The 27,665-nt window shown below is 47.4% G+C and overlaps 1 protein-coding gene across 2 annotated transcripts in view; it reads right to left on the bottom strand.

Annotated features, from left to right (window-relative positions):
- Positions 1-1,715: 1,715 nt before the first annotated feature.
- LOC111145054 (myoferlin) overlaps positions 1,716-27,665 on the bottom strand; it is a 166,002-nt gene continuing 140,052 nt past the window's right edge. For both annotated transcript variants that reach the window (XM_022499667.1, XM_022499666.1), the window contains 16 exons: positions 26,602-26,613; positions 25,133-25,231; positions 23,520-23,645; positions 21,483-21,638; positions 20,925-21,016; positions 17,247-17,417; positions 16,562-16,710; positions 14,347-14,486; positions 13,786-13,874; positions 13,601-13,696; positions 10,087-10,228; positions 7,535-7,634; positions 6,218-6,408; positions 4,303-4,412; positions 3,783-3,930; positions 1,716-2,277 (listed from right to left, as the gene is read on the bottom strand). In XM_022499667.1, the coding sequence (XP_022355375.1) occupies positions 2,239-2,277; positions 3,783-3,930; positions 4,303-4,412; positions 6,218-6,408; positions 7,535-7,634; positions 10,087-10,228; positions 13,601-13,696; positions 13,786-13,874; positions 14,347-14,486; positions 16,562-16,710; positions 17,247-17,417; positions 20,925-21,016; positions 21,483-21,638; positions 23,520-23,645; positions 25,133-25,231; positions 26,602-26,613 (1,860 nt within the window). In that variant the 3' untranslated portion in view covers positions 1,716-2,238. The remainder of the gene's footprint in view (positions 2,278-3,782; positions 3,931-4,302; positions 4,413-6,217; positions 6,409-7,534; positions 7,635-10,086; positions 10,229-13,600; positions 13,697-13,785; positions 13,875-14,346; positions 14,487-16,561; positions 16,711-17,246; positions 17,418-20,924; positions 21,017-21,482; positions 21,639-23,519; positions 23,646-25,132; positions 25,232-26,601; positions 26,614-27,665) is intronic.

The following is a 27,665-nucleotide window of genomic DNA, read 5'->3' on the forward strand; positions in this document are numbered from 1 at the left end:
CTCCATACACGATTCCATTCAGCCCTCACCTTAATCCAGTGAGGAGGGCATTATTGTTCCCAGGATGCGGATGAGTTTGAGGCATGACCAGGGATACAGATCCAGGCCTGCTACTCTCCGGCACCCTGGGGTGATCTCACAGGTGTTACCTCTGTCCTAAAGGAGCTTACAGTCTGTTGTGAAAACAAACCACGCCTATATCGTTACAAGATGAAACTAAGTATAGCATATCCCTCAAACTCAATCTCTTAGTTTATTGTTATGAACCCCCAATGTTGGTTTTGTAAATTATTTCAATATGCATAAATACAAATCTTGCATAAGTTCCTTACACTGCTAATATTTTGGTGAATTTCTTTATAGACACCCATATATTTGGGGGCTTATTCTATATAGATTTGTATTATGATTTTTGGGGTTGTGTCTCACATATTAGCATTTTCTGATGTCAATAACAAAATTTTAAAAATGGATATACTTTCATCCTTGTACCAATATAGGGATTTTACCATGTATTTAACCATTCCCCTCTAGTTGGACATTTAGGTTGTCTCTGGTTTGTACCATTAAGAAGCATACTATCACATCCATTTTTGTACACGAACCTCTGCCTTTCTGGTCATTTCCTTGGAATTAATACTTAGGAGAGAAATTACTGGGTCAAAGGGCATAAACCTTTTTTAAAGGCTTTTCGTAGATCTCTTCAGGAAGGTTGTATTAATATGTTTGCATCTGGCATTGAAGGATCACATTGGGACCTAAGGGGTGTCAGGACAAAGTGGTATCTGAACCAGAACTTCAAGGGTGGACAGGGCTGCTACCAGAGCAGGTAGGTGGAGGCATCTCGGATGGGTGATAACATGCCCAGACTCAGGGAGGAGAGTAGAAGGTGCCTGGGGGAAATGGCGAGCATTCTGATTTAGTTACGCTGTGGCTCTCAACCATTTTATGTGTCGAGCCCACTTAGAATGTTAAAATTTGGGGGAGAACATAAAATGTTCAAAATAGGAAACAACTCGGCAATAATGCAAAGACAGTCACCGCTGTGGTATAATGTTATCTAAATGCCCAGAAGCATCACCATTATGGTACGATTTCTTGTTCCCCCTGGTTCTGTGTTTAGAATAGAACGGTTTGTTGATCTCACCATGGTCTCTTGTAGTATCAGGACAATGTTCTGGAAGGCACGCTGACTGGTTTGCTGTTGGCATGAAGCCATACTGGTTGCTACTGTCATTCTTTACTTGACCATTCAGCTCCATGCCCCTCTTGACAGTCTTCCCACTGGTGGCATAGTGTGGTGGTGAAGAGAAGAAGGAAAGAACCCAGACGGCCTGGGTTCAAATTCCAGCTTCTACCGTTTATTGGTCGTGTGGTCTTATGCAAATTACTTCACCTTTGTGCCTTCGTTTCTCCAACTGTAAAATGGGGTTGATGTTACCTCCCTTTATAGGATTATCTTGAGGATTAATTGAGTTAATATACATAAAGCATTTGAAACAATGCTGTGCATAGAATAAAAGTACTTTTAATAAGCATTAGCTTTTATTATTTATTATATTTCTTCAGTTTGGCCCACTGGCTAAGATTTGGCAGCACACGTGAAAGCTGTATGGCCTAGTGGTACGCTGTGGCATTCCATCTCGGAGGCCCAGAGGACGGGGAACTGCCTCCTTCCCAGCTCAGCGCACAGCTACAATGAACGGCTATGTGTCAAAGGTGAGAGGTTTTTATTTGGGTTCATCACAGAGATTGAATAGAGTCTCATGACATTCATCCATATAAAATATCTTAAAAATAGTTGCAGGCATAAATAAGAATGACTATTTTATTTTATAACGCACAGTCTTTTTTGTTGATTACAAATAAGAAGTATATGAAGTTAAGATGCAGAAATTGTCTAATTTGATTTCGGCAATTTCTAAAAATTGAATTATAAAATTACGGACCCATAAAAAAGATGCTTTTTAAATGGAACCAGCCACCTTGAAAAATATCCTGAAAAATGCGGTTAAAACTTAATACTTCAAAGATAGAGAACAAAATAAAAATGTTGCCTGTTGGCCTGACTTTTGAGGACCTGGACCCTCCAGGAACTCCCGGCCTTGGTGAAGGGACCTGACAAGCCTCTTGCTGGGATCCGTGTCAGATGCAAACAAAATCGCTCTTGATTTTGGTCCATAAACGGAGACAGGATTCCCTCATTGCTGGATGACTTGAAAAGAAGCTTTGCTTTCACTATGCATTTGGTCTCACAATCTTCATTGACAAATAATTCTAAAACGAAAACAAAGAATGTTGAAAAAAAATGAGTATTTAAGTTAGGGATTCTCAGCCTAGGCACTACTGACATCTAGAACCACGTGACTTTTTGTCATCGGGGACTGGCCCATGCACTGTGGCACGTGCAGCATTCTTGGCCTCTACCTGCCCTCTGTCAGCTGCAGCCCCCAGGGTGCCAACCCAAATGTCTCCAGACATTGCCACCCATCCTTCTGAGTGCAAAACTGCCCCCAGTTGAGAACCACTGTTTTTTTTTTTTTTTTAAATATTTATTTATTTATTTGACAGACAGAGATCACAAGGAGGCAGAGAAGCAGGCAGAGAGAGAGGAGGAAGCAGGCTCCCCGGACCCCAGGATCATGACCTGAGCCGAAGGCAGAAGCTTTAACCCACTGAGCTACCCAGAGAACCACTTGTTTAAATCAAAAGAATCTAAATCAGTAAGAAGAGATTACTGTTTTTTAAATGGTCAAGATCGAGGTCTTGGTCAGACTACTGGCAAGTAGAACCCAGTGTGCATGGGCATCAACAAAGTATGATACTGGGGGCAAAGAGAACTTACATCTCTGCAGTTGTGGTTGTGACTCTGTTACCCTAACAAAAACAGCTGTTCTATTACCGATACGGGTCGAAGGAAGTCTTTAAATGCCTGGAGTGTCCTTTCTGCGCTTGGCAAAATGGGCTTTACCTCCTTGGTGAAAACCATCCTCAGCCATAGGATCCTATGCTCACTGTTCCTATCTCTATAAAAGCCTGGCTTTCATAGTAATTTACTTATTCATATGTCTGTGGTCCCTAGGCCATGAACTGCTCGTGGGTAAGAAATCATGCCTCGGTCATCTCAACATCCCAATTCCTAGTGCGTAGTAGATGCTCAATAAATCCCCTGAATGAAAGAATGAAGGTATGAGTTCTGGACACAGCAGCAAACCTCCCATCTAGACTCGCATTTATGACTGAGGTGACTGAGGAAAATTTAAGAGGAAGAGTATGTGATGCAGGCCGTAAAGAACAAAGTTTTGATAGACACAACATGGGCAAGGGAACAGCATTAGCAAAGGCATCCTGGCAGGTAAGGGCGATCCCTGTGGGGATCTGGGGGACTAGCTAGTTTGGGTGATGTTTAGGGTTAATGTAGACCTATACCGAGCCCAGATTTGGGGATCTGTGGATGCTAGGGTAAGGAGTTAGCTTGCAGGATGGTTTGGGACAAGAAAGTGTGAAGGCAGGGAGATCGGTCAGAAATGCTGGCTATTATCCTGGCCCACATTGCTAAAAGTCTGAGGGATTTCTCCTAGAATTCCTGAAACCAATTTTTTTTTCCTCAAACGAGGAAGTTCTGCCTGTAATCTGTGACACCCTAAGAACGTCGTTTCCATCACAACAAACATCACTAAATTTCCCACAGGCTGAAGGACTGCAACGCCGCAACTGCTAAGTAGGTCAGTCTACTGAACAGCTGGACGGCCGACCATAGTTCACGAGGCCGAGGGCCTTACCGGTAGGGAGTATAGGAGCACGGCCATGAAGAGCAGCAGGATGAGCAGGATCAGCAGGCCGATGATGACCCACTTAAAGCGGCGCCACACGATGAACTTCATGGTCTTACATGGGTTGGTGAACCAGAGGAAGGAGGTTTCTGGTCGGCTGCATTGCAAAGAAATGGTTTTACCCACCCAACTTGGTATTCTACTTCAGAACCTAACACAGTTTGAAGAACACTTAGTAACATTGATAAAGTCAAGAAAAGACATTATTCCCCTCAGTTGGCTGAGAAAGATTTTTTAACATTTTATGGCTCCCTAAGATGCTGAAGATACTCTGGACTTTGGTTTGTGGGAAAGGGGAGAAGTTAAAATGAAGCTAGATCACCAAGCTCTCCACCCCCTACCCCCCCATTAAGTGCAAAATTAAGACAACACCGAATCCATTCCACTAAGCGTATTGGAAGGGGGGGGGGCTTTCAGACTGCAGGTGTTTGGGGATCAGACATCATGGAGAACAAAGAGGGCCTCTCACTTTGGTGGGTCCAGCTTGGGGTTCATGTTGGGTTCATCACGTCCCTTCCCGGCTGGCCTCTCGTCCGCCTCCTTCTCATTGAGGATTTCCAACGTCATCTCCACTTTCCCCTTCAGTAAAGCAGAACAGGTTAAACACATGACATCACGTTTCACAAATATTTTCATTTCAACCCAAGGAGTATTCCCTGAGCAATGATTTTTACTCTTGTAAAACAATCCTTAGATTGCCCTAAATTTTCCTCAAGAGATTTCATCGCATTTCCTCTTCCATGTGTTTCTGAAGCAACCCCATGTGGGAAACTGAGAGGACAAATTGCTTTCCCTCCCTCTGCTCCCTACTTTTCATTCTCTGTACTCCGTCCTCTAACTTTCTCATATCCATCTCTTTGCCTTCTCACGCACCATCCTTTGTAACTTTATTTGGAAAAGATTAACCTAAATCCTGCTAATGACAACATGCAGCTCCATACTTCCTGCTTAACCGCTGTACGGAGCGGGGAGGGCACTCCATGGGTACTCGATAGTGTACTAAGCTGAATACATGAATGAATGAATGAATGCTGCCTCTGTGTTCATACAGGTTCCTAAGTGACACACTGGACACCGTTTAAGGCTTCTACGTGGATAATCCCATGTGACGCTCACAGCAACCCTATAAACCAGGTACTGTGATGACCCTCATGTGTACTTGAGGACGCTGAGGCCCAAAGAGGTCTAAAAGTTGCCCACTTTTATGGCCAGGCTTGTCACAGGCTTTCTGGACCCCGGAATGCACACTAGGTCACCAACAGTCTGAGGACCCCACCCTTGACAGCTGCCTCGGTGGTGGAGCCAGAGGACATCCTCTGCTGACGGGTCTGACAAAGTGAGGGGTCTGACGATGGCAGGTTGCTACATCTCTCCCAGTCTGTTTTGGGGGTTGGCTTTTTATTTTACCTAGTTCAGTAGTAGTTTTATTTTTTAAGTAAAAAGTTTATATGTTAAGTATGCTTCAGTTAAAATATTTTTTAATGTTCTACCCCAGCCTGTTCCTTGAATCTACAAACTGGAGATAATGTCTCCTTTCTGGAATTGTCAGCTACAACTAAATGAGATTATGTATAACTACTCTGTAGTGGTAGAAAACAGATAAATGGTTTCCTGGGTCAGGAGTGGAGAGAAGAGTAGACTGCAAGGGGCACAAAGAAACTTCTGGAGCAATGGGAATGTTCTGGATCTTGGTTCTGGTGGTGGTCTCAGGAGTGTATCAGTCAAAACTCATGGAATTGTGCACTTTAAGTAGATGTAGTTTATTCTGTGTAAATTATACCTCAAAGTTGTTTTCAAAACCATGATTATGAATGTGAGGCACTTAGCATGTTGCCGGGCTCCTAATGAGTGCTCTAGGATGTCAGCTGTTAGCAGTAGCAACAGTACATGATGAATGAGGTCCTCTTCTCTGACCTGGCACGGCAACCCGAGCTTCTGCTTCTCTAGCACAGTCTACCTGGGAGTTCTCTCAACTTGCTTATAAGTTTTGGCCTTTGTGCCCAGTGGATGTCAGGGCTCCCTGCTTCCTCCACCTTCTTAAATTTATTGTTTTCAACAGGAAGAGTTTGAAGTTCCTTTTTTCTGTACTGAATTGTACCAAAAGCTCAGGGTAACTCAGCCTTCCCGGTGATGCAGGGTCCTCAGGAAATACCATGTAGCCGCTGGGGCTCCCAGCTTTTCCACCATTCCAATCTCTCCACCTACCATACACACCCACACAAATGCTCACGGCACCCACCACCTTCCCCTGTGATCCCAGTACAAACCATTCCTGTAACTTAAGGTCTCTCCGATTTAACACTTTGTTATCTGGCATCAGCCGAGAGAGGGCAGAGCCTAAATGACAAAAGGAATGAATGACCCGAACTGGGAAACAGTCCTACCGCCATCACACGGGAGCCATCTTTATCTGCATAGCACGGCCACCAGCCTTTCATGGACTTCTGCTCAAATAGTGAGGCGGTTTTTGCCTTCAGGGGGTTCATGGCTTTGAGGTCTGGAATCATGTCCAAACTGCATTTCTCTGATGATTTTGCTGGAATGATGGTACGATGCAAGTCAAGTTCCAGGAAACCTAGCCAAGGAGACAGACCCAAATAAGCTTCAATGGATCAGCCATTGTTCACAAGTGAACAGAATGTTCTTGTCAGGGGAGAGGCAGACAGTGATTTCGAGCAGGTGATGGGTGAGTTAGAGAAAGGGATCCTGGTAGACATTTAAAATTCCTTCTGGATAGGATGGAAAGTGGTAGAAGAAATGTCTGTCCACTGCTCTGCATCTCAGAGGGTGATGTGGTTTATTTCTCAAAGATACAAATATAAACAGAGCTCTTCTACAAGCTCAAAAGAATTAAACATCTATAGATTAGACGTCTGCTGAAGGCAGATTTGGAATGTGCTCAGAGCAGTCTCAAGCTACCCTGAACAGAGGCACTGTGGGCGCTCTGGCTACCTATGCTCATTTAGGAGTCAATCTTGCTGAGAGGTGAACAATGAAGCTTTTTTACCTTCAACTGAGCGGGGCAGGAGACTGATGAGGGGGTGTGGGGGAGAGCCAGGGAACTCTAGGGAAGGCAAAGACCTGCATTTAAAGAGTGGGAGGGAAAAACAGAGCAGGCCAATGAGGCAGACTCAGGGCCTGGGAGAGGGGAATTCAGAAGAGCATTATGTTATTGTGGTGGTCTTGGGTCATGCGTACCAAGAAAGGGAAGGGCCCAAGGTGGGGGGTGTTTAATAAGTGCCTTCAACCACCGAGGAGGATGGACCCCAGGGAAAGAACAAGGGCTGGTGACATTAGGGGATTGAGAGCAGCGCGGAGGAGGAGGAGGAGGAAGCCAATTCTGATGTGCTGAGGAGGCAGTGTGGGTAGTCTGGCTGTGGAGTCAAGGCTGAGGCATTCCCTTGTGGATATAGACTTTGAGTGTTCAAGGCAAGACAGGAACTGGTGTAAGAGCCTCCTTGGGGGTCCCTGAATGCGGATGGGGCCTGCTAAAAAGAGTGACGTTCACTGTGCAGTTTTCAGAGGGCTTGAGACAGCGAGCAGGCAGGCTACACTGCCCAGAGGACATGGGGGCAGTGAGTGTAGCCCAACCCTTAATTACCCACGGAACTGGTGATTTAAATCACGGACTCAGATTTTAATTGATTTCACTAATTCCGAGTAAAATTTCTTAGAGAAAAGTATCCAAATGTAAGCCCTACCCAAATAGTCATCCAGAGAAAACTTGTCATTATCCCATATCTGAATGATGAGTCTGGGTGGGACCCGGAATTCGGTTTGGTCAATACTCCAGAAATGCTCCTAAAATGACAAGAGAAAGAAAAACCAAGTCATTGGATTTTCTGGACTCGGATTACTGGACTCTGAAACCTTACCCTCGGGTCCCTTGAAACCCTAGCATCAGGGCACAGGGCCTTTGATCTCTTCCATAACCCCCCTCTAACAACCCCTCCTACTTTCCCTCAACCCTCCAGCCCATGACATGGAGGGTAGCCAGGCTGCCTAGGAAATCTCAAGGCCACCAGCTGGGTGACAAAAAGGTTGTCCCAGGCAACTCCCAAACAGAAGGTTTCCGGCCTGCCATGTTCCTATCAGTGTGACTCCCTGCTGCCACTCTTGTGGTTTGGGGAGTTATATCTGTGGGTCCCCCACCCCGTACCACTAGGGCCAGCTCAGACTAACCTCCCAAAGCCAAGCTGTTCTAGGCCAGCCCACCCACACTAACACCTGCTGGGGTGTCACATTTGCTCAGTGACCTTCTACACCCCCTCCATGGATGTTTGAGCACACTCCTTTCACATGGGGGTGAGGAGACTGGGGATCAGCTTTCACTCTTAGCAGCAGATTTAAAATGTCCTTATATTTTTGGCTTTTGAAAATATTGCTGTGTTTTACATGCTCTGGTCAACCCAGACCCACCGATTCCTCATTCTGAAGTTAGGTGGAGGGAGGACTGGGTAAGGGTCCTCCACAAGTTCTCACCTCTGGTCTCTGCCTCTGAACAATATTAGCCAAACAGAGTAACACCTCCACAGCCCAATTACTCCTGCGTGCCTCAGGCCCCAGCAGAATGGGATTCCCCCAGTGTGCGTGCCTCAGGCCCCAGCAGAATGGGATTCCCCCAGTGTTTCATGAATTCAAAGAAGGATGGTTGGATTGTTTCTCGGTTTTCTTTTTTTTTTTGGAGGAGGGGGAGAGAGAATCCAAGCAGGCTCCATGCCCAGAGCAAGCCTGACTTGGGGCTCGACTTCACCACCCCGAGATCATGACCTGAACCAAAATTGAGTCAGATGTTTAACCAACTGAGCCACCCAGGTGCTTTGTTTCTTTTCAGATGACATCCCAGAAATGTTGGCTCTGAGGGACTAGGTAGCCCATTCTGGTGTTGGTTGGCCTCATTGACTGTCCCGCGTGGGGTCATGCTCCCGCGGTGGCACACAGGGCACTGAGACATCCAACACTAAATGTGAGTAGATAGGAAAGGCCGTCCCCTTCTTGCCGGTCTGCCTCACCATCTGGAAGTGTGCGTGATTTGACATCAGGTTGGGCCTCTGTGTTCTAGAAAGTGCCCTTTGAAGGCATTTATCTCACTTGGCTCGGAAAAGCGCTCCCTACACCAGCAGCACTGAGTAGCGCCAGCAGAGGGTAGGGTCTGGCTAGATGGGACATAAGGCAGGTGAATTCTGATGAGGTCTAGGGAGAGGAGGTGAGCGGGCATAGCTAGGAAAGGTTTACAGAATGTGGGGAGCAGGAATGGGATAGGGGATCTATAAAAGGCATCTCTCATTATTGTCTGCTGAGATTCAGGCCCCCCTTTTGGGGAAAAAGCATCAGATTTTCCCTGGGGACTCTCCTCCTATGCACTTTGGGAAGAACTGACTCTGTTTCGAACTCCAGAGCTTGGCCAGTCCTAGCACTGCATCCCCAGGCCACGTTGGTTGGTTCTGGAATGGGAACGTGACCCCAAACAGAGAGACACACAGAGGCCCAATTCCAGAACTCTGGTTGGCACCATTGGGGGTTGGTTCTTCTATTTCTGCTGAGGATGCTGGGAGGGCAAGAGGTGGGCTGGGCTGTGGGCAGCCATCTTGCCTCACCAGGGAATGAGGTCCATGGGAGAGGGCAGAGAGAGGGGTGGAGAAAATGAGAGCAATTCCTAAAGACGACAGTTCAATCTTAAACCTGCCAACCCTGGACTTTTTAGTAATGTGAACCAATAAATCACTTTTTTTTTTGTATAAGCCAATTTCAGTCGAGTTCTGTAACTAGAGTCTTACTAATTAAGACCATGAGAGCCTTGACCCTTGATGAAAGTGCTTCTGAAGGAGGTAAAGGAGATGCTGAGGTTTAATAAAGAAGGTGAAAGGGAAATTTCACCTAAATATCTTGCCTCTATTTGGTTAATGAGTCAAACTGTGCTGCTTATGGGATGAAATCAGTCTCCCTGTGACATAAAAACACTCGGGTATTTGCATATATGAACTCAGGTCAACCCTTTACTCGGTCCTTTACCCTGCTGCCCACCTGTTAGGCGGGGGCAGTTGTGTTTCTGATCCTTCTGAATTGCACAAAGAGCTGTCTTAGCTTTGTGACCCAAGGCAAGTATCTGCACGTCTGTGGGTCTCAGATTCCCCATCTCCTCAAGGGGGAGCCGGGCTCATGACCTTGGAGGTGCTGGCAGCTCCTACTTTTCCCACATCTTTTAAGGCAGACCCATGACACCCACTTCCCATGGGCATAGATCAGAACTCACTTTTTTAGCAACGATACAGAGTTGTTCCGCTGGGAGGTAGTCAAATGGGAAAACAAATCTCCAGTTAAAATTTCCTTCGCCATCCAAGGACCTGTAATGGACATCTGTTTTCTGTTTGTTTTCTTCATTGCCAGGAATCCAGCTGAAAAGCAGAAGCAAACAGACTTTAGCTTCATGTGATTGACAAGTAATCTAGCCGCAAAATTGTGCAGTGATTAGGGGAGTGAAGGGCAGGAGAATTAATGCACTTTTCTTGGGCAGGCTCCAGTTATGTAGGGAGCTGGGGGTGATTTATGAAGGGGGGGGTGCTCTGTTGCATCCAACACAGGTTGTAGCCAAATAAAATATAATTCCTCTAAAGCCAAAGCAGGAAACCCTTTAGACTTCAGTTAGCAGGGATAAGGTGACATTTTCTGGAAAATATCAACAACTTAGCTTCTATTCTGGGAATGCTGAAGCTTGCTGGCTACGATGCTAGTCTTCCTACCTATAACTCATCAGTGGCTGTCATCACTGCTGATAGGCTTAATGAATATGAGTTAGTTCAAAAATTTAGCATTTCCTCTTCCATGTTTTACTTAAGCAAACAAAACAGGCATGACTCAAGTCATCCTACGACTTCCTTTTTTTAATTATTCTTAAATTCACTATGATCACATTAATGAGACTAGCAAGGGAGATGTAAGCTGTTATTTCCATGTGCATATCAATGAAAATTCATTTCCATAAACAATTTAACATCTTAACTTTTGACATTTGAAAAGTTTCTTGTGGCTTGTGCCTGGCAGGTAGTAGGCCTATTGAAGGAATGAATGAACGAACCGAACGTGTGGGGGAAGTGGCTGATGTCACATCTGCCTACTCTTGGGAAGGGTTCTGTTTGGGAACTAGGAGATCGCCTGATTTTAGACTGGGCAGAGGGCATGAGAATCCCGCTGCAATCAACCGTGGTGGAGTTTTTAAAAAAGACTGATACCTGGACTCCCCCCTCCCCCCACCAGAAAGAGATTCTCAGTAGGAGGCAGGCCTGGCTATGAACACACTCTGCCACTTACCATTCTGGGCTTCTTCTCCCACCTGTAGGTGAAGTTAACAATATGTGCTCCCTTCCCCTCGTTAACATGAGGACAGAGTGGAAGACTGTGGCTTAGAAGGGCCAGAATGGAAAGGGCAAAATCCCTGGCTGTGTTACTGAATATCTGCCATACTCAGCATGCCTTGTTTTATTCTTCCCAACAACTATATAACTTGCTCCATTTTACAGATGTGGAAACTGAGGTCCAGACAGAATAACTTCCACAAGGGCACACAGCAATTAATGGACAGAATTAAGTATTAAGAATTCTGAAGCCCTGGTTGGTCTGACTCCAAAGTCCAGGGCTATTCTTCTGCCTCAAGGGACCATAGAGAGTACCAGAAAGTCACATGCTACCGTTAGATCCTATTGTTAATAGTGGTATTAATATCAATTAACTACAATAGTTGTCCTTGCAAGTTAATTAACTAATTAGCTAGCTTAGTTGAAAGATTCATCTATTCACTTTTAACCTTTTAAATTAACTCGAGGAAAGGAGTTTACACTCTTTGGGTAGGACCTTGGTGACTTCACCTCCTTGACAAGATCCCCAAAGAGCCACCATCCTCCTTCCCCAGACCGCTCACCCCATGAAGCTCTTCCCTCTTTTCTTCTCCTGAATCTTTTTTACTTAATTCTAAGTATCAATCTTTTCACATTATTTTAAGACGAATTAACTTTCTGTATTTGCGTATGCACATGTAAAACTTTGTATACCTCCCCACGTGAAGTGTCCTAGCTGCCCATTACCCTGTGGCAGATGGTAAGCACCGTGCGTATTAGGGTTAGGAATACATGGTGTGTATCAGCATGTGGTGGTGCTAGGGATACTACTGATGCATGATTCATCTTTTCACATACAGCATTTAGGTTTTAATTCCAAACAGGATATGGTACTTTAGGTTGTGCTTTTATTCTTTAATTAGAGTTTTCTCTCAGTCCAGTATTCCTTGAGTTTCCCTGATTTGAAAAAAAAAAAAAATGCTTATGACACTCAAATAAATTTGCATATATATAATTAGCTAGGATTAGTTTTCCTTGGGGAATGGTAATAAGATCCTGAAATGAGAAGGAATAATGAAGAACTTGATGAAACATTCCCTGTTTACAGTGAACCCAAATGATAGTAATTATGTCTTCAACAAAGTTTTGATTGAAGGCCACTTGGGATCAAAAGTGAAACTTTGTTATCACTTTATGAATATATTAAATTTCAACAAATCTTATCTTTTACACATCAAAGAACCAAATTGGTCTCTGAAATAGTAATCCTACTAGCTAACACATACACAGTGGGATAGTTCATGTTTGGTGTTAGTGTGCCTGGCCACAGGCTGCCCAGATGACACATTATTCTCAGTATGTCTGTGAGGGTGCTTCTAGATGAAATTAGAATCTGAACTGGTGGGCTGCGTGAAGTAGACTGCCCTTCCCAGTGTGGGTGGGCCTCATCCAATCTGTTGAAGGCCTGACTAGAACAAAAGGCAGATGAAGGAGGAGTCAGCCTCCACTACACCTCTCACTTTCCTGAGCCTCCAGGTTCTGGAGGGCAGAACCAGGGACTTCTCAGCCTCCAGAATCATGTGCACCAAATCCTTAAAATACACTCTCTCTCTCTTGCTCTCTCGATTGCCCTCTACACACACACACACACACACACTCTACTCGTTGTCTCCCTAGAGAACCCTGATACACATAGTGTTTACTGTCTGCCAGGCACTGCCCCAAATGCTTTGAGTTACTCAATATTCTGAATATCCCAGAGCAGCAGTTACTATCTGCAGATGGGAAACTACGAGCTCACTGGCCCTCCTGGTAGGGAAAGTTACCAGGCTTTCAACCCAGGTAGTGTGGCTCCAGAGACCGGCATTTTCATCGCTGTGCCATTCTGGGGACAGAATGTGAAACTAACACCAACATGGATTACTGGTAATCGATGATACAAGTAAGAGGATGATGAATGGCTCTGATGCTTCACATGTGGGATGCAGGCATTCCATAAATGGTGGAATCAAAGATTTTTTTTTTTTTTTTTTGAAATATGCTCATGTTTCCTCTTTTCCATGGACATTAGCTGTTGGTAGTAAAATATACAGAAACTGAAATATTAAAAAGCCTTCCTTGTGTTTCTAGGGCTAGTTACTCAAGGTATCATAAAGGAATAAAATGAACTGCATGACTAAAAAGAAATAACAAGACTGATAATAAACTGAACCCACTTTACAAGAGACGTAGAAATATGTATCGGTGCTAATAGTCATTTGATATGTCTGCTTATAAACAAGATCCATACAGATTTCTCTGTATGTCGCTGGAGCTCCCTAAGCAGATTGCATGAAAGAAACAGCTTCCCCTGACCAAGGATCCTAGAGAGGATACCTTGAATAATGCTGCTGCCCATTCCTTTTCTGTCAAAGGCAAGTGAGCATCTAACCTTACCCTTTGACGTAGATGTCACTCATTTCCTCCCCTGTGATGCTCTTCTCGTCCAAGAGAACGTCCTTGGTATTCCAGATGATCACGCGCAGGTAGTATCTGCAAAGAGCACGTTTTGAAGGTGCTTTTTTCCTCTGGTCTTGCACCAAGGCCCCAGTCCAATGTAGCAGGCTCTCAAGACTACTTACTTTTTGGCTTTCCTGGGGGTGATGTTGAAAGGAGGGCCTGGCGGTCCCAAACTCTTGGGGAAAACATCTACCCACATCTGAAGTTTCCCCTGAATTTCAAAAATGAAAAAAGAAGTTGTATTATGAGTAGCAGAGACTATAACTTTCTTTCAGATTTTCTAGGTGAAACTGTTTCTTCAGGCCTACCTATGTCCTATCCATATGGAAAGTGACAAAGGAGAGCAGAGGAGCAAACCGAGATAAATCATCTGTCTTCACTGTCCTTTAGGCCACCCACTTCCCACTCTCACCAGGAGTCTCTGACGGCTGCATGTGCCCACCTCTATCATCGTCTGAATGTCCCATTGCTAACACAACCCCCAATACACACACATGCCTGGATTTAGTGAATTACCTGGAAATTCTTAAAATAATTCCCCTTTGGAATAAAGCTAATCTGAGTTGCCTTTCTGTTTCTTGTCTATCTAAAAGTGTCCGAAAGAGAAGAGGCACATGTGGGTCAGCTCCTGCCACGGTGTTTGGGATGTGCATGATGGGTTTTCACAGGGAGAACGCTCTTACCTGGGAGATGTTGGGCTGGAAGGTGCTGTGCAAAGTCCTGGTTTCCACATGCTCAGGGACCAGTCCCTGAGTCCTGAGGATATGAAGGGCAAGACGCTCGTCAGGGGCCCCGAGGTGCTGGTGCAGGATTTTGTTGGCTTCTGGAATGGAAAATGGCATTGACACAGGGATGGGCATCTGCAAACCGTTCAACCCGATTTCCTGGAGGGGTATGCAACCCTTCATCCCAGAAGGGCGAAGTGGGCAAGTAGGGCTAGTGTGCGAACTTGGATCTGTGAAGGACTCATGGATAGAAAGAGCTCTTGACTATGGGCCCTGCCCCAACCAGGCTCACAGCTGACTTGGGGGCTGCCAATAGCAAAGGGGCCAGAACACACCAGAATGTGTCCATGAGAGCAGCCTCTGTTTACTTTTCAGGCAGAGGCTCACAGCCAGATTCTGTTTCACAGCCAGATTCTGTTTCCCAGCCTCCCTTGCAGTTAGGTGTGGACACATAATCTAGTCGGGCTCGAAAGTAACACAGAAGTGACAGATGTATCACTTCCAGACCTGGCACATAAAACCCTCTCATGAAAGATATTCTAGGTGCTGTTCCCTTTTGGATGCAGAAGGAACAGCACCTTCAGGTGCCTGAGTTGAAGAGCAAAGCCGCAAGACGGAAGGGCCTGGGTCTGTGACGCACTGCTGCCTGTTGGAATCCTGAGTGAATTTCAGAGAAATAAACTACTGTTTTAAGCCACTGACATGTGGATGTTCAGTTGTTATAGAGGCTAGCATTACTGTGGCATTTTAAAATCAGCCCTTGAATTCTCGGACACTTCTTCCATGGAGAGGTGGAGTCTCTGTCCTCTTCCTTTGAATCTGGAGACCTATCTGAGCACTCAAGTGTGGAGGAAGAATGCCGTGTGACTTCTCAGGCAAGGCAGGCAAGTCCGCATAGCTTCTGCTTGGTCCTCTAAGGGAAGCCACCTGCCACATATGGAGCATGAGTATCTGGAGACTGCCCTTCTAGAAGGGCCTGAGGGGATATTCTGATTGTTAGCCCCAGCCAAGAGCCAGCAGCAGCTGCTGGCCCTGCATACAGGCCATCCTCAACACCCAGCTTCGTCAAGTCTTGGGATGACTGCAGCCCCCCCTGCCCCCAACGTCTGATAGCAACGAACCACACGGCCCACTCAGGTGAGAAGTGCCCAGTGAGCCCTTCCTCCGTTCCTGACCTGCAAAACTGAGCAAAATGAAATGGGTGTTTTTCAGCCGCTAAGTTTTGGGGTGATTTGTTAGGTAACAAGAGTAACTGGAATGAGCCTTGTGACTGAGACAGTTTTGGGGGGGTTATTTGGGGGCGCTCTTAACTATGAGGCCATGTGGCTTGCCAGTTAATTCCCAGTCCCTTTTGCAAGTTCTCATGTTGACAGCAACATCAACATCTCCTAAGCAGCTCATCCTCCCTGGTACTAAGTCCTCCTCAAATGGAAGGGAAGGACAAAATATAGTTTCTTGCTGTGTCGAGAATAAAGAGTGGAGGATCGGGAAGGCAACTGTACTCCCAGGGGTCTGTATTCAGCCCTCCCTGGAGGTCCTGCATGCCCTCCAAGGCAAGCTCCACGGCCGCCGGCTCTGGGAAGCCCCCTCCCTGCGCGACACCGAGTAACACCGCAGCTCTTAGCTGTTAAGCTTATTTCAAGCTTTGTCATAGTGCAGCTAGCCGGCCGCGTGTCAGGACAGACTGTATTATAAATTACTGCTGGAGAAAGAGCAAGACCCCAAGCTCAGACGTGGGCCAGATGTGAACTCAGAAGATTCTTCAAACCACCCCCACCCCCCACATCCCTGGGCCTTCTCAGAGAAGGGCTGGAAGAACGATGGACTAAGCCTGGGAGAGAAAGGCTCTCACTACCACCTGAGCACTTTTGAGCTAAATTATGAACTAATTATGCATTACACAGAGTAGTTAATTACTAGAATTTTGTGTTCAAAGCTCGAATGACTATGACCTAAAAAGGTCAAGTGAAACGTAAGACAGACAAGAAAATGTGTATACTTTGACACTTGACAAGACCGCAGAGCTCGGCTATAATGGGGCTTTTGTTAGAGAGTCATGTGTGCAGAGTCTCCTGTGGTATAACTAGGGCACTGCTCTGCCCCTCCCCCCACCCCAAAGAGATGGGCTGTTACACTTTGTAACCAGCTTGCTGGTCTATGGTTATGTACTTACCAAATTCATCCAAACTGTAGTCCCGCCCTCCATATATGATTCTGCTTCCATCTTCGGAAAGGATGGGTGGTGGGAAGCCTTTGTATCTGGCTACATTTTGAAGCAACTGTGTTGGTCTCAACTGATCTCGCCAGGTGTTTACGCCAGAACTGTAAGGAACATTCCACACCCAGAGTTACTGTGGGGCACACAGGTCCTTCTTGCATATGCACATACTCCCAATACTCACAGGCATGCCCACGTAACGAGGGAGCAGGGAATGTGCCCTACCCTCTGGCTCTTGTCTAGAAATCTATTTCAGACCCCAAGTCCACAGTTACTTTGGCCTCAGCCAATGGATCCTTTCCCCGCTCCCCACAATTTCCTCCTCCACAAAAATGAGTGGCTTGCTTACAATAATCACAACAGACAAGCTCATAAACATAAATTTCAAGCTGTAGCTCATTAGACACTGTGCGAAGATGCCAAACAGCACTTAGGGGGCAAGATGGACATCACAAAACTGATCAGGGGTTGGGGGAGGGCACGGCAATGCTATGGCCCTGTTCTCCCGCAGATCATCCCGTTAAAACACTCAGAGGAGCAGTGGCTCAGTGAAGACAGGCACTGCGTAGAGAACCAAGGCTTCCCCACGTACTGATGTCGATGGAGCAAACGGTCTACATTTGTGGCCCAGGCAACTTACACACAGTACTGCTCAGGTATGCCGCAGTGGGACCCAAACCGGGAGAGGAATCGGTTTTCCAGATCAATGATGGTTTCTCCCACCTTTTCGTCACGGGTAAAGGTGTCATAATCATAGACAGAGATTTTCAGATCTTTTTCTTGAGGTAAGTAGCAGCACAGTTCGTACATTCTAAATAAACAAATGCAAAGTTAGCATCTCCACAATTCTATGCAGGCCTCTCCAAAATACCCAGGTGGCGGCTGCGGCTGCTGGAGGAGAACTGTGGTGACTGGGACAGCCAGATGGGGGCAGTGGCCGACGGCACTGGGGAAGAGCATGGCTCTAAATACCTATGTTTGAATCCCAACTGTGCTGCTTACTAGCTGTGGGACCACAGGTCAGTTAGGTTACCTCCCTGTGTCTGGTTTTCTCGTCTGTAAAATAGTGACAGGATACCTACCCTCCCGTGTTGGTGTAAGGGTTGGGGGGAGGACCGTTTAGAAAGCCTCTGGCATGGCTGCAACACGGAAAGCCCAGTCGCTATGATAATATTAGTTACTCACTAGAGTATCACTAATATTATCATCACATGCCTATTAACTGGGGCACCCAGGCATCGCTGCCCAGTGGGGAGATCGGTGAGACACAGCCCCCTGATTTACGGCACCCTCTCAGTGCCCCTGCTATCCCTCTGCCCCAAGAGAGACCACCACCCCAAGAACATCCCTGACCCCTGCAAGAGCACCAGGGTGGGGGGGGAGGTGGTGAGGGGTCTGCACCAATAAGGTGTGAAGGGCAAGGTGCCAAGAAGGCAGTGCCTCCACTCAGGCCCTCTGGTCCACCATATGCTTTTATGTAGATTCCATACTAAAATGCAAATGCATCTGAGATAAAGATATAGAGCCCTCCCGGGGGCAGGTGTGCAGCCTGCTGTAGGTTCTGAAAGGATGATAAACAGGAATGGCCCAAGCTCTGGATGGGTGAGGTTTGGTTCTATATTTGCACCATCCACATAGGTATGGGGCCTACAGTATGTGCTCAATAAATTTGGTTGTAGGAAAGCTGTCAGAGGCCTCTCCCTTCTCCTTGCACAGGGGTGTGTGGACTGGTTCCTGCCCCCAAAGCCAGGAATGTTAATCCATTTGAACAGAAGGGTGTGTGCCATTGCGGGCCGGGAGGAAGGCTTCCAGGATGTCACCTGGATAAATCTCAGCGCCTTCTCTAGATGGCTGTAGCCAGGCAGGGGCCTGCAGGAGGCAGGCAGCCACATGAGAAAAGGCACATGAATCGTGACCACACATGAAGCCCTGAATCCACACGTGCCCCATAAGATCACATTTTTAGAACTGGATTCCAAGGGAGATAAAACATGTGTCCCTCGAGAAAAAGAATTCTTTCATCAAATATGGTTGAAAACCAGTTCTTTTGGAGTGCCTCCAGTCAAACTAAAGTCTCTGAGAAGTCCTGCAGTTATCTTTTTTAACCCAGGTGTCCCAGTTTGATGAAGGAGTACTTCTTTTCCTGAAACACCAATTAACATTCTATAGAAGACATATATTCTGCTGAACTCGATCTGGATGTCACTATGGTGGGGTGGGAACATGCTGAACAACGGCTGAGCATGTAGGAAAGATTGCTTCTTTCTGAATTCCTCAGAATCCCTGAGGGTCTCTGCTGAGAAGAAAGTCACCCCCGTAAGATTGGGGCCAATGACCAAGAGCTGTCCAAGGGGCTACAGAGCCAGCATCGCCTCTGGGAAGGCGAATCTGCCTATACAGCAGGCACGGGCTGGCTGCGCAGAGCCTGACAGCATCACTTCCTCCCTGGGTGCCTCCTTGCAAGACTTCCTGCCACTTAATTAAGCCTGTGCCTGGCTCCTCTGAGACGTGTAATTCAGACAGGGCTGCCTTTCTCCCGTAAAAGCTGGCTTTTCCCTGCTTCCCTGCCTCCCTCACATGGAGCCCTCCTTCCTGCCCTGCGTGCCTTTTCCTGTCTAGACCTCAGGGCTGGATCAGCGGAAGAAAAGGAAAATGATCATATTGCCGTGCCAGAGGATTACTTCCATTCCCTGGCCCCGGCATGCAGCTTTGGGGTGTGCAGCAGAGGTGTGTGTGTGTGTGTGTGTGTGTGTGTGTGTGTGTGTGTGTACAGGTTAGTACTGAGTGTGCCCAGGAGCTGAGGGAGCGTGAGGCCGTGTGTGTGCGTGTCACAGGGTGTGACTGTGTGTGAGGGAGAATAGCATGTGTGAACCTGAGAGGCCCTGAGTGACAAAGACTTCGTGTGTGTGTGTTCATGTGCGCGCGCACACACACACATGCACACAGAAGAGAAAGCATAAGGACAGAAACCAACGAACATGAGTAGAAAAGGAGAGGATGGGCAAGATAAGCCAGAAATGAAAATAGAGGCCACACATCAAACAAGAACAAAGTATTCTCCCACTTGGCAAGGTTCTGGGAAAATAACACTGTTTTCACTAATATTTTGTACCATGAACATTTATGGAATGGCTTTGCCATGAATATGAAACATTGTGATGGCTTCATGTGAAGGTTTTGCCATGAATAGGAATGTGACGGCTTTGCCATGTGATTTGGTGGCTTTGCTATGAACATGAAGCATTACCGAGGGTGTTCGAAAAGCCTGGGGCTTGGTCAGGAACTTCTGCCTTGGCCTTGGCTCTAGCACATACCAGCTCTGTCAACAGAGCGCTGGCACGTGCTCCCCTCCCCTGTGATGGGGGCTGCTGGCCTTGGCCCTGCCCTGCGGCGAGGCTGCAAACGGATGGGAAAATGAGATGGTGGCAGCCACAGAGCCCTAGTGTGGATACCACACGGCCACCGTGGTCAGATGGCCTGGGTTCGAATCCCAACTCTGCCTTTTACCAGCCAAACACACGCGGCATTGGTTCACTCTGTGCCTCAGTTTCTTCTGTTGTCAATCGGGGATGAACAAGAGCACCTCAGAGTTGTGACACTTCTGAGAGGTTTCATATCAGTGGCTCAGCAGAGGGCATGCACCCAGGGAAAGCTCGGCAAATATGAGCTGCTGTTAAATGTGGATGCAGCTGACAGCTGAAAAATATGGGTCCCCTTTAGAGGTGCTGTGGCTTTGCCACCCCCTGGAGAAGGGGCTCCTTCCCTGGAGAAGATCAGTGTCACAGCCCAGAAACAAGTCTCAAGATGAAGAAACCAGAGCTTTTTCAAGAGTTTTCAGGAACAGGAGACAGAGGGGCATTCTGACCCCATGACTTTCTGCCCCCTCCTCAGTTCTGCTAGCGGAGCTCATTAATCCATTCACTGGATCAAAATGTCCCAGAGGACAGAGCCCGGTCTGGATTCAGGGAGGGAGAACCAGCACGTTGCTACAAGTAAGTCATGCTGCCTGTCCTCCTTGTCTAGAACTCACAAACTTATTGGACTTCTGGACCTTGGGCTGCCCACTCCCGGGCCCCTTGCCCCCTCAGCCTCCTGGGCTCAGAGCAGCCCAGCTCACGACTCGGCTTTACTGTCTTCCTGGCACTTCTCACTTGCACGTCTGTGCTCACACATTTACCACCTGCTCTGCTGCCCAGAAGGTTCGTCTAGTTTGTAGTCACAGTTTCAGGCGCTAGAACAGAGCTCGGCCCAGGTCACATCCTTACCACATAAGCCATGAAAAATGAACGACAGGAAAACGTTTAGAAATGTTCGTTACCTGCCGAAAACCGGGTTGAGGGTGTTGGGGATGTAGTGGTCTCGATCTTCGATTACCTTTTTGCCCAGTGTTATTTTTATATATGGGTCACACTGCAGGGACAAAACAGAAGGTAAGCTGTGTCACCAAGGGGTGTAGGTTCAAGGCAGTTTCTGGGGCTGACTCAGGGGAGCCTCCACACCCCTCCCACCCTGAGGGAAAGCTGGTGGCTGGGGCACACGGCCGAGGTATGAGGACGTGCCCCTTGGGGCGGCACACAGCCAGCCGCCTGCAGAGAAGCGGTGTGGGGTGAAGAGGCGGTGGCAGCGGGGAGCCACCCAGCAAATCTCCTCCAGGTCGCATCTGTAAAATGAGAAGCATGAACCAGAGGATCCAAAGCCCCTTCAAGCTCTCGGATAAATCCCCGCTGGGACAATCCTCCTCAATACCTTGTTTGGATAGAGTATCCTTCCCCCTAGTGAGATAACAGACGCCCCAAAAGAAAGAACATGACAATTATTGTGGCTGATGACTGTAATTATCTTGCTACGGGAGAAGGCCCCACACCCAAACTCTTACCAGACCATTGTTGTCCTGGGGCTGGAGTTGTAAGCCTCGAACAATGTAAATCCTAACCGTGCATTCCTGTGGGACGCTGTCAGGTAATTCCCGAAACTGCCTGGGAGGGGCCGGCACGCTGGGGTCATCCGAGAGGGGGTAGATTCTGAAGGAGCCCTAAGAAAGAGACACAAAGATGTCCTCACAAGGGCCCGAAGAAAGAGACACACAGATGTCCTCCCAAGGGCTGTGGCGGCCTGGGCAGAGGGCTCTTGCCCTCCACACTGCGCACGCTCTGGGCCAGCCCCTGGGGTTGGTGGCGAGCGCTGCCTTTTCGGAAAGAAACGATGCCGATTACACTTTGCCTCATTCCAGCGGGGAATGTAAAATGATGATAAAGTATCGAACTGATCACAGGAGAGAAGGGCAGGGCCAAGCAGGGAGACCAGGAGCACATCTAGGCAAGAGATGGGTCAGTGTGGTGGGAAACTGCATATACTTTGAAGATAGGAATAAAAGTGATTATTTTTTAAACCCAGTCAAGTACAAAGGATGATTTCCCTTTTCTGGCGTCACCCCTGTAAGCCCTCCAGCCCCCAGGCAAGCTCCTGTTCATCCCTCAGGTCTTATCTAAAAAGTATCACCTTGGGGCGCGTGGGTGGCTCAGAGGGTTAAAAAGTATCACCTCTTCCAGGAAATCTCCCGGACTGTCTCCTACACTGGCTCTTCCAACCAGCACTCACCCCTGCTGCAGCCCTGACCCCCGCCCTGTACTTGTCTATTTATTGTCTACATTCAAGCCCGGGAGCTTCCTGAGGGTAGAACTATGTCTTGTTCATCACCCTAAAACCCAGCATAGGGCTGGATAGGTCACCGGGGTGCAAGAAAGGTTTTTGGAATGAGTGAGCTGCAGGCCAGCTTGCCAGGCCAGAACCCTGACCGTGAAGCCTGCTCTTAAGCACAAGAGAGAGCAGTCCAGTTGGATCCAGACCCTGTGGGTCTTGGTTCCAGTTCCACTCGTTCCGCAAAGCAGTGGGAAATGAGCACTTACTATGCTCTGTGCCAGGTTCTGGGGACCCAAACGTGAACTCAGGAAACCCAGCCTGGCACAGGAATGTGAAATAGGCTCGCCTCTCAGGCCTTCTTGGATTGCTTGCTGGGACGCCGCAGGGACAAATATGGGGACAGGGACATGGATGGGGGGCGGGTAGGGTAGAATGTTCAGATGGATTAGCAACGTCTGCTCTTGGGAAGGATTAGAAGTAGCAGCATAGCCGCCTGGGACTTGCCCCTTGCAGTCGGAGGGAGGGACAGTCACAAAAGCCAATACCTGCCCTGTGAAAGGTGCTTTAATGGTGACTGACGCCAGACCTGTGGGAGCCCACGGCAGCAGTGAGTCACTCCACCGGAAGCGACTAGGGGACACTTCACAAAGAAGGTGACACCTGAGCTGGCTGCGAAAGGGGGGAGTAGGAGTTTGTCAGACCACAAAGAGGAAGGGCCTGTCCCAAGGCTCCCAGCTGAGAGGACAGGTGTGCCCGGGGCTGGGGAGACGTCCTGAGTGGCAGGGCGGGGCGGCCAGGGAGCCAAGTGGCTTGGGAAAGGCCAGCTCTGTCTGAGGAAGGAGTTGAGACTTGAGCCATGGAAGCCTAACATCTTTCGGTAGTCTAGAAACACAGTCACATTGGGCTGCGTGGGGCATGGACTGGAGCGGGAGGAAAGGTGGCGAGGACCATCAGATGGGAAGCTGTGGCAGGGCGCCCGCAGAAAGCCTGGGAGGAGGCAGTGGGAAGAGGATGGGGAGACAAGGGCTCGGGGATGTCGAATCTAAAAGACCCAGGCTTCCCAGGTGTGGGCGGGGTGAAAGGAAGGTACGGAGAATGGCCTGGAGAGTTCTATCCCAGGGTCCTGTGGCCCTTTTCCTTGTCATCAGCTTCCAGCTTCCTTCAGACGTCAGAGGACATGTCCCTACCCCAGAGGCTGGTCATCCTTTATCCTAGTTCTATAAAGAAACCAAAGGTGGATTTGAAACAGCACAAAACCCCATATTTTACTCACCTTAAACTCTCCTACCACAGAAGGGTCTTCATTTTCATCTGATTTGCCTCGGTACAGCTTGAAAGTATCCGAGAAGTCTGTCAGGCCCTCAAATTCTGTTACATCCTCTAGTTCACAGTCGTATACCTGAAAAAACGTCCACAGAGTCTTAACTTCTCACTAGAATACAGGTGGCGTCGAGAATCGAAAAGCCCAACAGTACCAAGTGGGCCTGGGCAGGTGGCTGGGGCCGCCGGGACGCTCTCGTGGCCGGCAGGAGGGCAGAATGCTACAACCACTTGGGGAAGACATCTGGCACTTTCTTCTCGAGTTCAGCAGCCAGCTCTTCCATGATGCAGAGACCGCATCCCTAAGGACTGACCCGGAAAAATGGAAACGTGTCCACATGGCAGGAGGAGGCCTGAAGCGGCTTCCCTGTCAGGAGAACGGGGACCCACAGGGCGGCGTACCCACACAGTGAACCAGCGCTCGGCAGTAAGGAGTGACAAGCGGCTGGTGCACAGGACGGAGGGATGGATCTCAGAAGGACAGGGTTGGGCTAGAAAAGCCAAACACACACAAAAAGCCACACAGCATGAGCCCATTTCTACGGAGTATAAAAATAGGCGAAAGCAATCCATGGTGAGAAAAGCAGATCAGCGGCCTCGCAGAGGGATGGGAAGTGGTGGATGATTGGCTGGAAGGGGGTGCCCAGGAGTTCTCTGTGGCGACGGAAGTGTTCTCTGCCTTGTTTCGGGGGGTGGTTCATACAGGTGTATACCATTATCACAACCCACGGAATGGAGTCGTTTATTGTACATAAATTTTACCTCCATAAAAAACCAGAAGAAGAGGAAGAACAAGAATGGGAAGGAGGGAAGGAAGGCAGGAGGGAGCGAGGGTGGATTTCGGATTCATCTACTCGACCAGTTTGATCATTTTTCTAAATTAGTGGTTCTTTACGTGCTGGTGTTTCTTAAGCTGCACTGAGATGTTATGATGACAACATGGAACCATGTGGGGTTTTTCTACTTTGATGGGGAAAATCATTTTAATGGCTAGATATTTCTCATTTTAAAGATCTTTTCTCCCTAGCAGTATTCTGAAAACGTTAGCATTTGCTTCTAGTTAAGCAAATTACAGATTAAAAACCGGAATGAGGAATTGGAAACGCCAAACACTAACCCAGGAGATCATAGGTAGCCAGGTCTGCCTAGCTCAACAATTCGCCTTCCTCCTGGACACATGCACCCACGGTTGTGATGGAACATTACACCCATGTAACAGAATCAACTTTTTAGCTAGTGAAATGGATCCCTGATTGGTGGACCGAATAAAGCATGTTGGCATTTCATGCTGTTCTGCAAGAGCATGACTTCTAGGATTCCCTGGGTCGAATTGGATCATTGTTGGCCTCATCAGTGGTGTCGATTCCCAGCCCTCTATCAGTTGCCCCCAGCCCCAAAGTGGCAGTCACATAACCACAAATCAATAGCTGTCCTCAGGCTCCTGGCAAAGCCATAGCCCATCGCAAGAGGGGCTCCTGGCCCTTCCCCATCAGTCCCTCCACTGGACCTTTTGGTCAGTTTTCATGGATGCCAATCCCTCACCCACAGCAGTACAGGCCCAGGTACCTTGAGTTTGGAATAGCCTTTCTGAATATATTGTCCACATTTTTCATGTTCCCCTGTGGAAGCATAAAATTTACTCCACCAGTCAACGATTTCTTCCTCCTAATGAAAGACACATTTAAATGGAAAAATCTTTAGTGCTGACATGGATTTGCAATCAAGGAAAACCCATATGTAATAGGTTAAGAGAAATCAGTACTTCTGAACCTGACACAGAGGACAGTATAGGACTTTTACTGACATGTACCATGGATTTAGGATTCGGGACTCTTCCACCCAGAAGCTGCAGGGGAAATGACCATTGTCGGCGGCCAGTGAAATGTGTTTGGCTCTAATGCCCACAGAGATCCTAGATGTTTTTGCTTACATACTACAGATACAACCTACTCATTAGTCTGATTTTAGTTTTTCATCCTGTTGACTTGTATTAAATATACAAACAAAACTCCCATATGTTTTCTACTATTTCGTTTCTTTTTAGCCAGCGGTGCATTATAAAACAAAGCTAAGCTGAGCCGTGGAAAAACTGGTTCTAATTCAAGTCCCATCCTTTACAATATAAGCCATACCCTCATGGTACAAGCCATACCGGCTTGGGCGAGTTGTCCGATAGCTCTGAGTCTCAATTTCTTCATCCACTGAGTAGGGTAATAACACTGCCTGCCTCCATCTACTCCAGAGAGTTGTTTTGGGAATCAGATAAGATTATCAGGAGAAAGAGCTTTAAAAAATGATAAAATGTGGGGCACCTGGGTGGTTCAGTTGTTTAAACCTCTGACTCTTGGTTTCGGCTCAGGTCATGGTGTTAGGGTCCTGGGATCGAGCCCCGCGTCCTGCTCCCCACTCAATGGTGTGTCTGCTTGTTTCCCTCTCTCTCTCTCTGCCCCCCCATGCTCTCTCTCAAATCAGTAAATCTTAAAAAATATATTTAAAAATGATAAAATATGAAATAAAATTAGGTATTCTGGGTCCTTTAGACCAGTGGCTCCTAACCCATCCCTGGGTGAGTCCTGGGCATCCAATATGCCTTCAAAAATTTGTCAGGCGATTCCAACACACAGCCAGTGTTCAGAACCTCTGGTTTCGCTGGGTGGTTCTTGGTTGTACAGAGGGGACAGCATATCAGAGTCACTTGTAAAACATTTTTGAACTGTAGAAGCCTGTAGTTTATAAAATGCTGCCAAAAATTCCACTCAAATTTCTGACAAGAATAGAGCCTCATCAGACCCACTCATTGCTTACTCAGTCTGGGTGGGGGCGAGGGGGAGAAGGAACACTCAAGAAAAGCTATTTCTTATCTGTGTGCCGTATGCATGTACACACACACACACACACACACACACACACAAAATTCTTTCCCCTTTATAGTCAGTAACCCAACGCTGGATTTAAAATAAGTTTCTTTACATATCAGCTACAGACAGAAAATCTAAAATGAATCTTAAATCTAGCAAAACGTGTAAAACAGTTACCTTTTCTGTCAGCTGTTTCTCACGTGATTCACAGGAAGAGGGCAAACCATAGAAGGTCACACGGACATGGAGACCCCACGAACATTAGGTTTGAAGAGAAAGAGAGAAGGAGAAATTAGTTTTCACGCATGTTTTGTATTATCAACATTTTTGATGGATTATTTAGAATATCTAAGATGAGCTCATAATTAAACACACCTTATTGGTTTTTTCTCTGAAAATGTGCAAATGAGTTATGAATAGTATTAAAATGAAAAGGCTGGAGGTAGCCACCCACATTCCATGGTTTCGAGAGTCAGCTAATCTCACTGCCAGCACAGCGGTCACAAGACGGGAGGGTTGGGGGGGTTGGGCGCCTGGTAGTCCAGCTGCTCATCGCCCTGCCCCGAACTTTCCATTTCATTTAGCTCCTACAGTATTCCTCAGCTGGGCCTAATTCTTATCCCTTCACAGACTCTTGTTATGGGATGTTCGTGTCCAGCATGGCTGCAATTTCATCACGTAGGAACCTTTCCTTGTTTTCTCTCCATGCCTGCACCAAATACAGATCCATCCGCCATAACTGTTCTAAGATGTCAAGTCTCTCACGGTCAAATGCTTCTGTTTGAGCTTCTGTGAGGAGAATCCATCCCTGATCTCAGGGCACATCCGAGAGATGAGCGAGCGGTGAGCTAGGACGTGGAGCCTGAGTTTTTGCTTGGAGCCTGCTGGTACATCACCCAAATTCACCTCAGTCTGAGGGACTGCTAGCTAGAACCCTTACTGAAATTCTAACTTTGAGTTCATGTCTCGTGTGAGGAGAGAACAGCTCACTACAGGCACTCCCTACAGCTGTTGTATGAGGGGGCCACAGGCTTCCTCTGTAAGCAGCCTCACTGGTTTCTGATGGACATTTCTCCAGCACACAGAATTGCCAAGAGAGGCAGAGAGACCAACAGATGCCACGATTCCTTAGATTAGATTCGTCCCAAAGCAGGATTAAGGGTTAAATCACAGTCAAATGGAGATTTTGGAGAGAGGCATTTTACATCAAAAGGGCATTCACATTCCAAACGGTTCCTGAA

This window comes from Enhydra lutris, unplaced genomic scaffold (assembly GCF_002288905.1).
Source record: "Enhydra lutris kenyoni isolate GAN:26980312 unplaced genomic scaffold, ASM228890v2 scaffoldscaffold12, whole genome shotgun sequence".
NCBI lineage: Eukaryota > Metazoa > Chordata > Mammalia > Carnivora > Mustelidae > Enhydra > Enhydra lutris.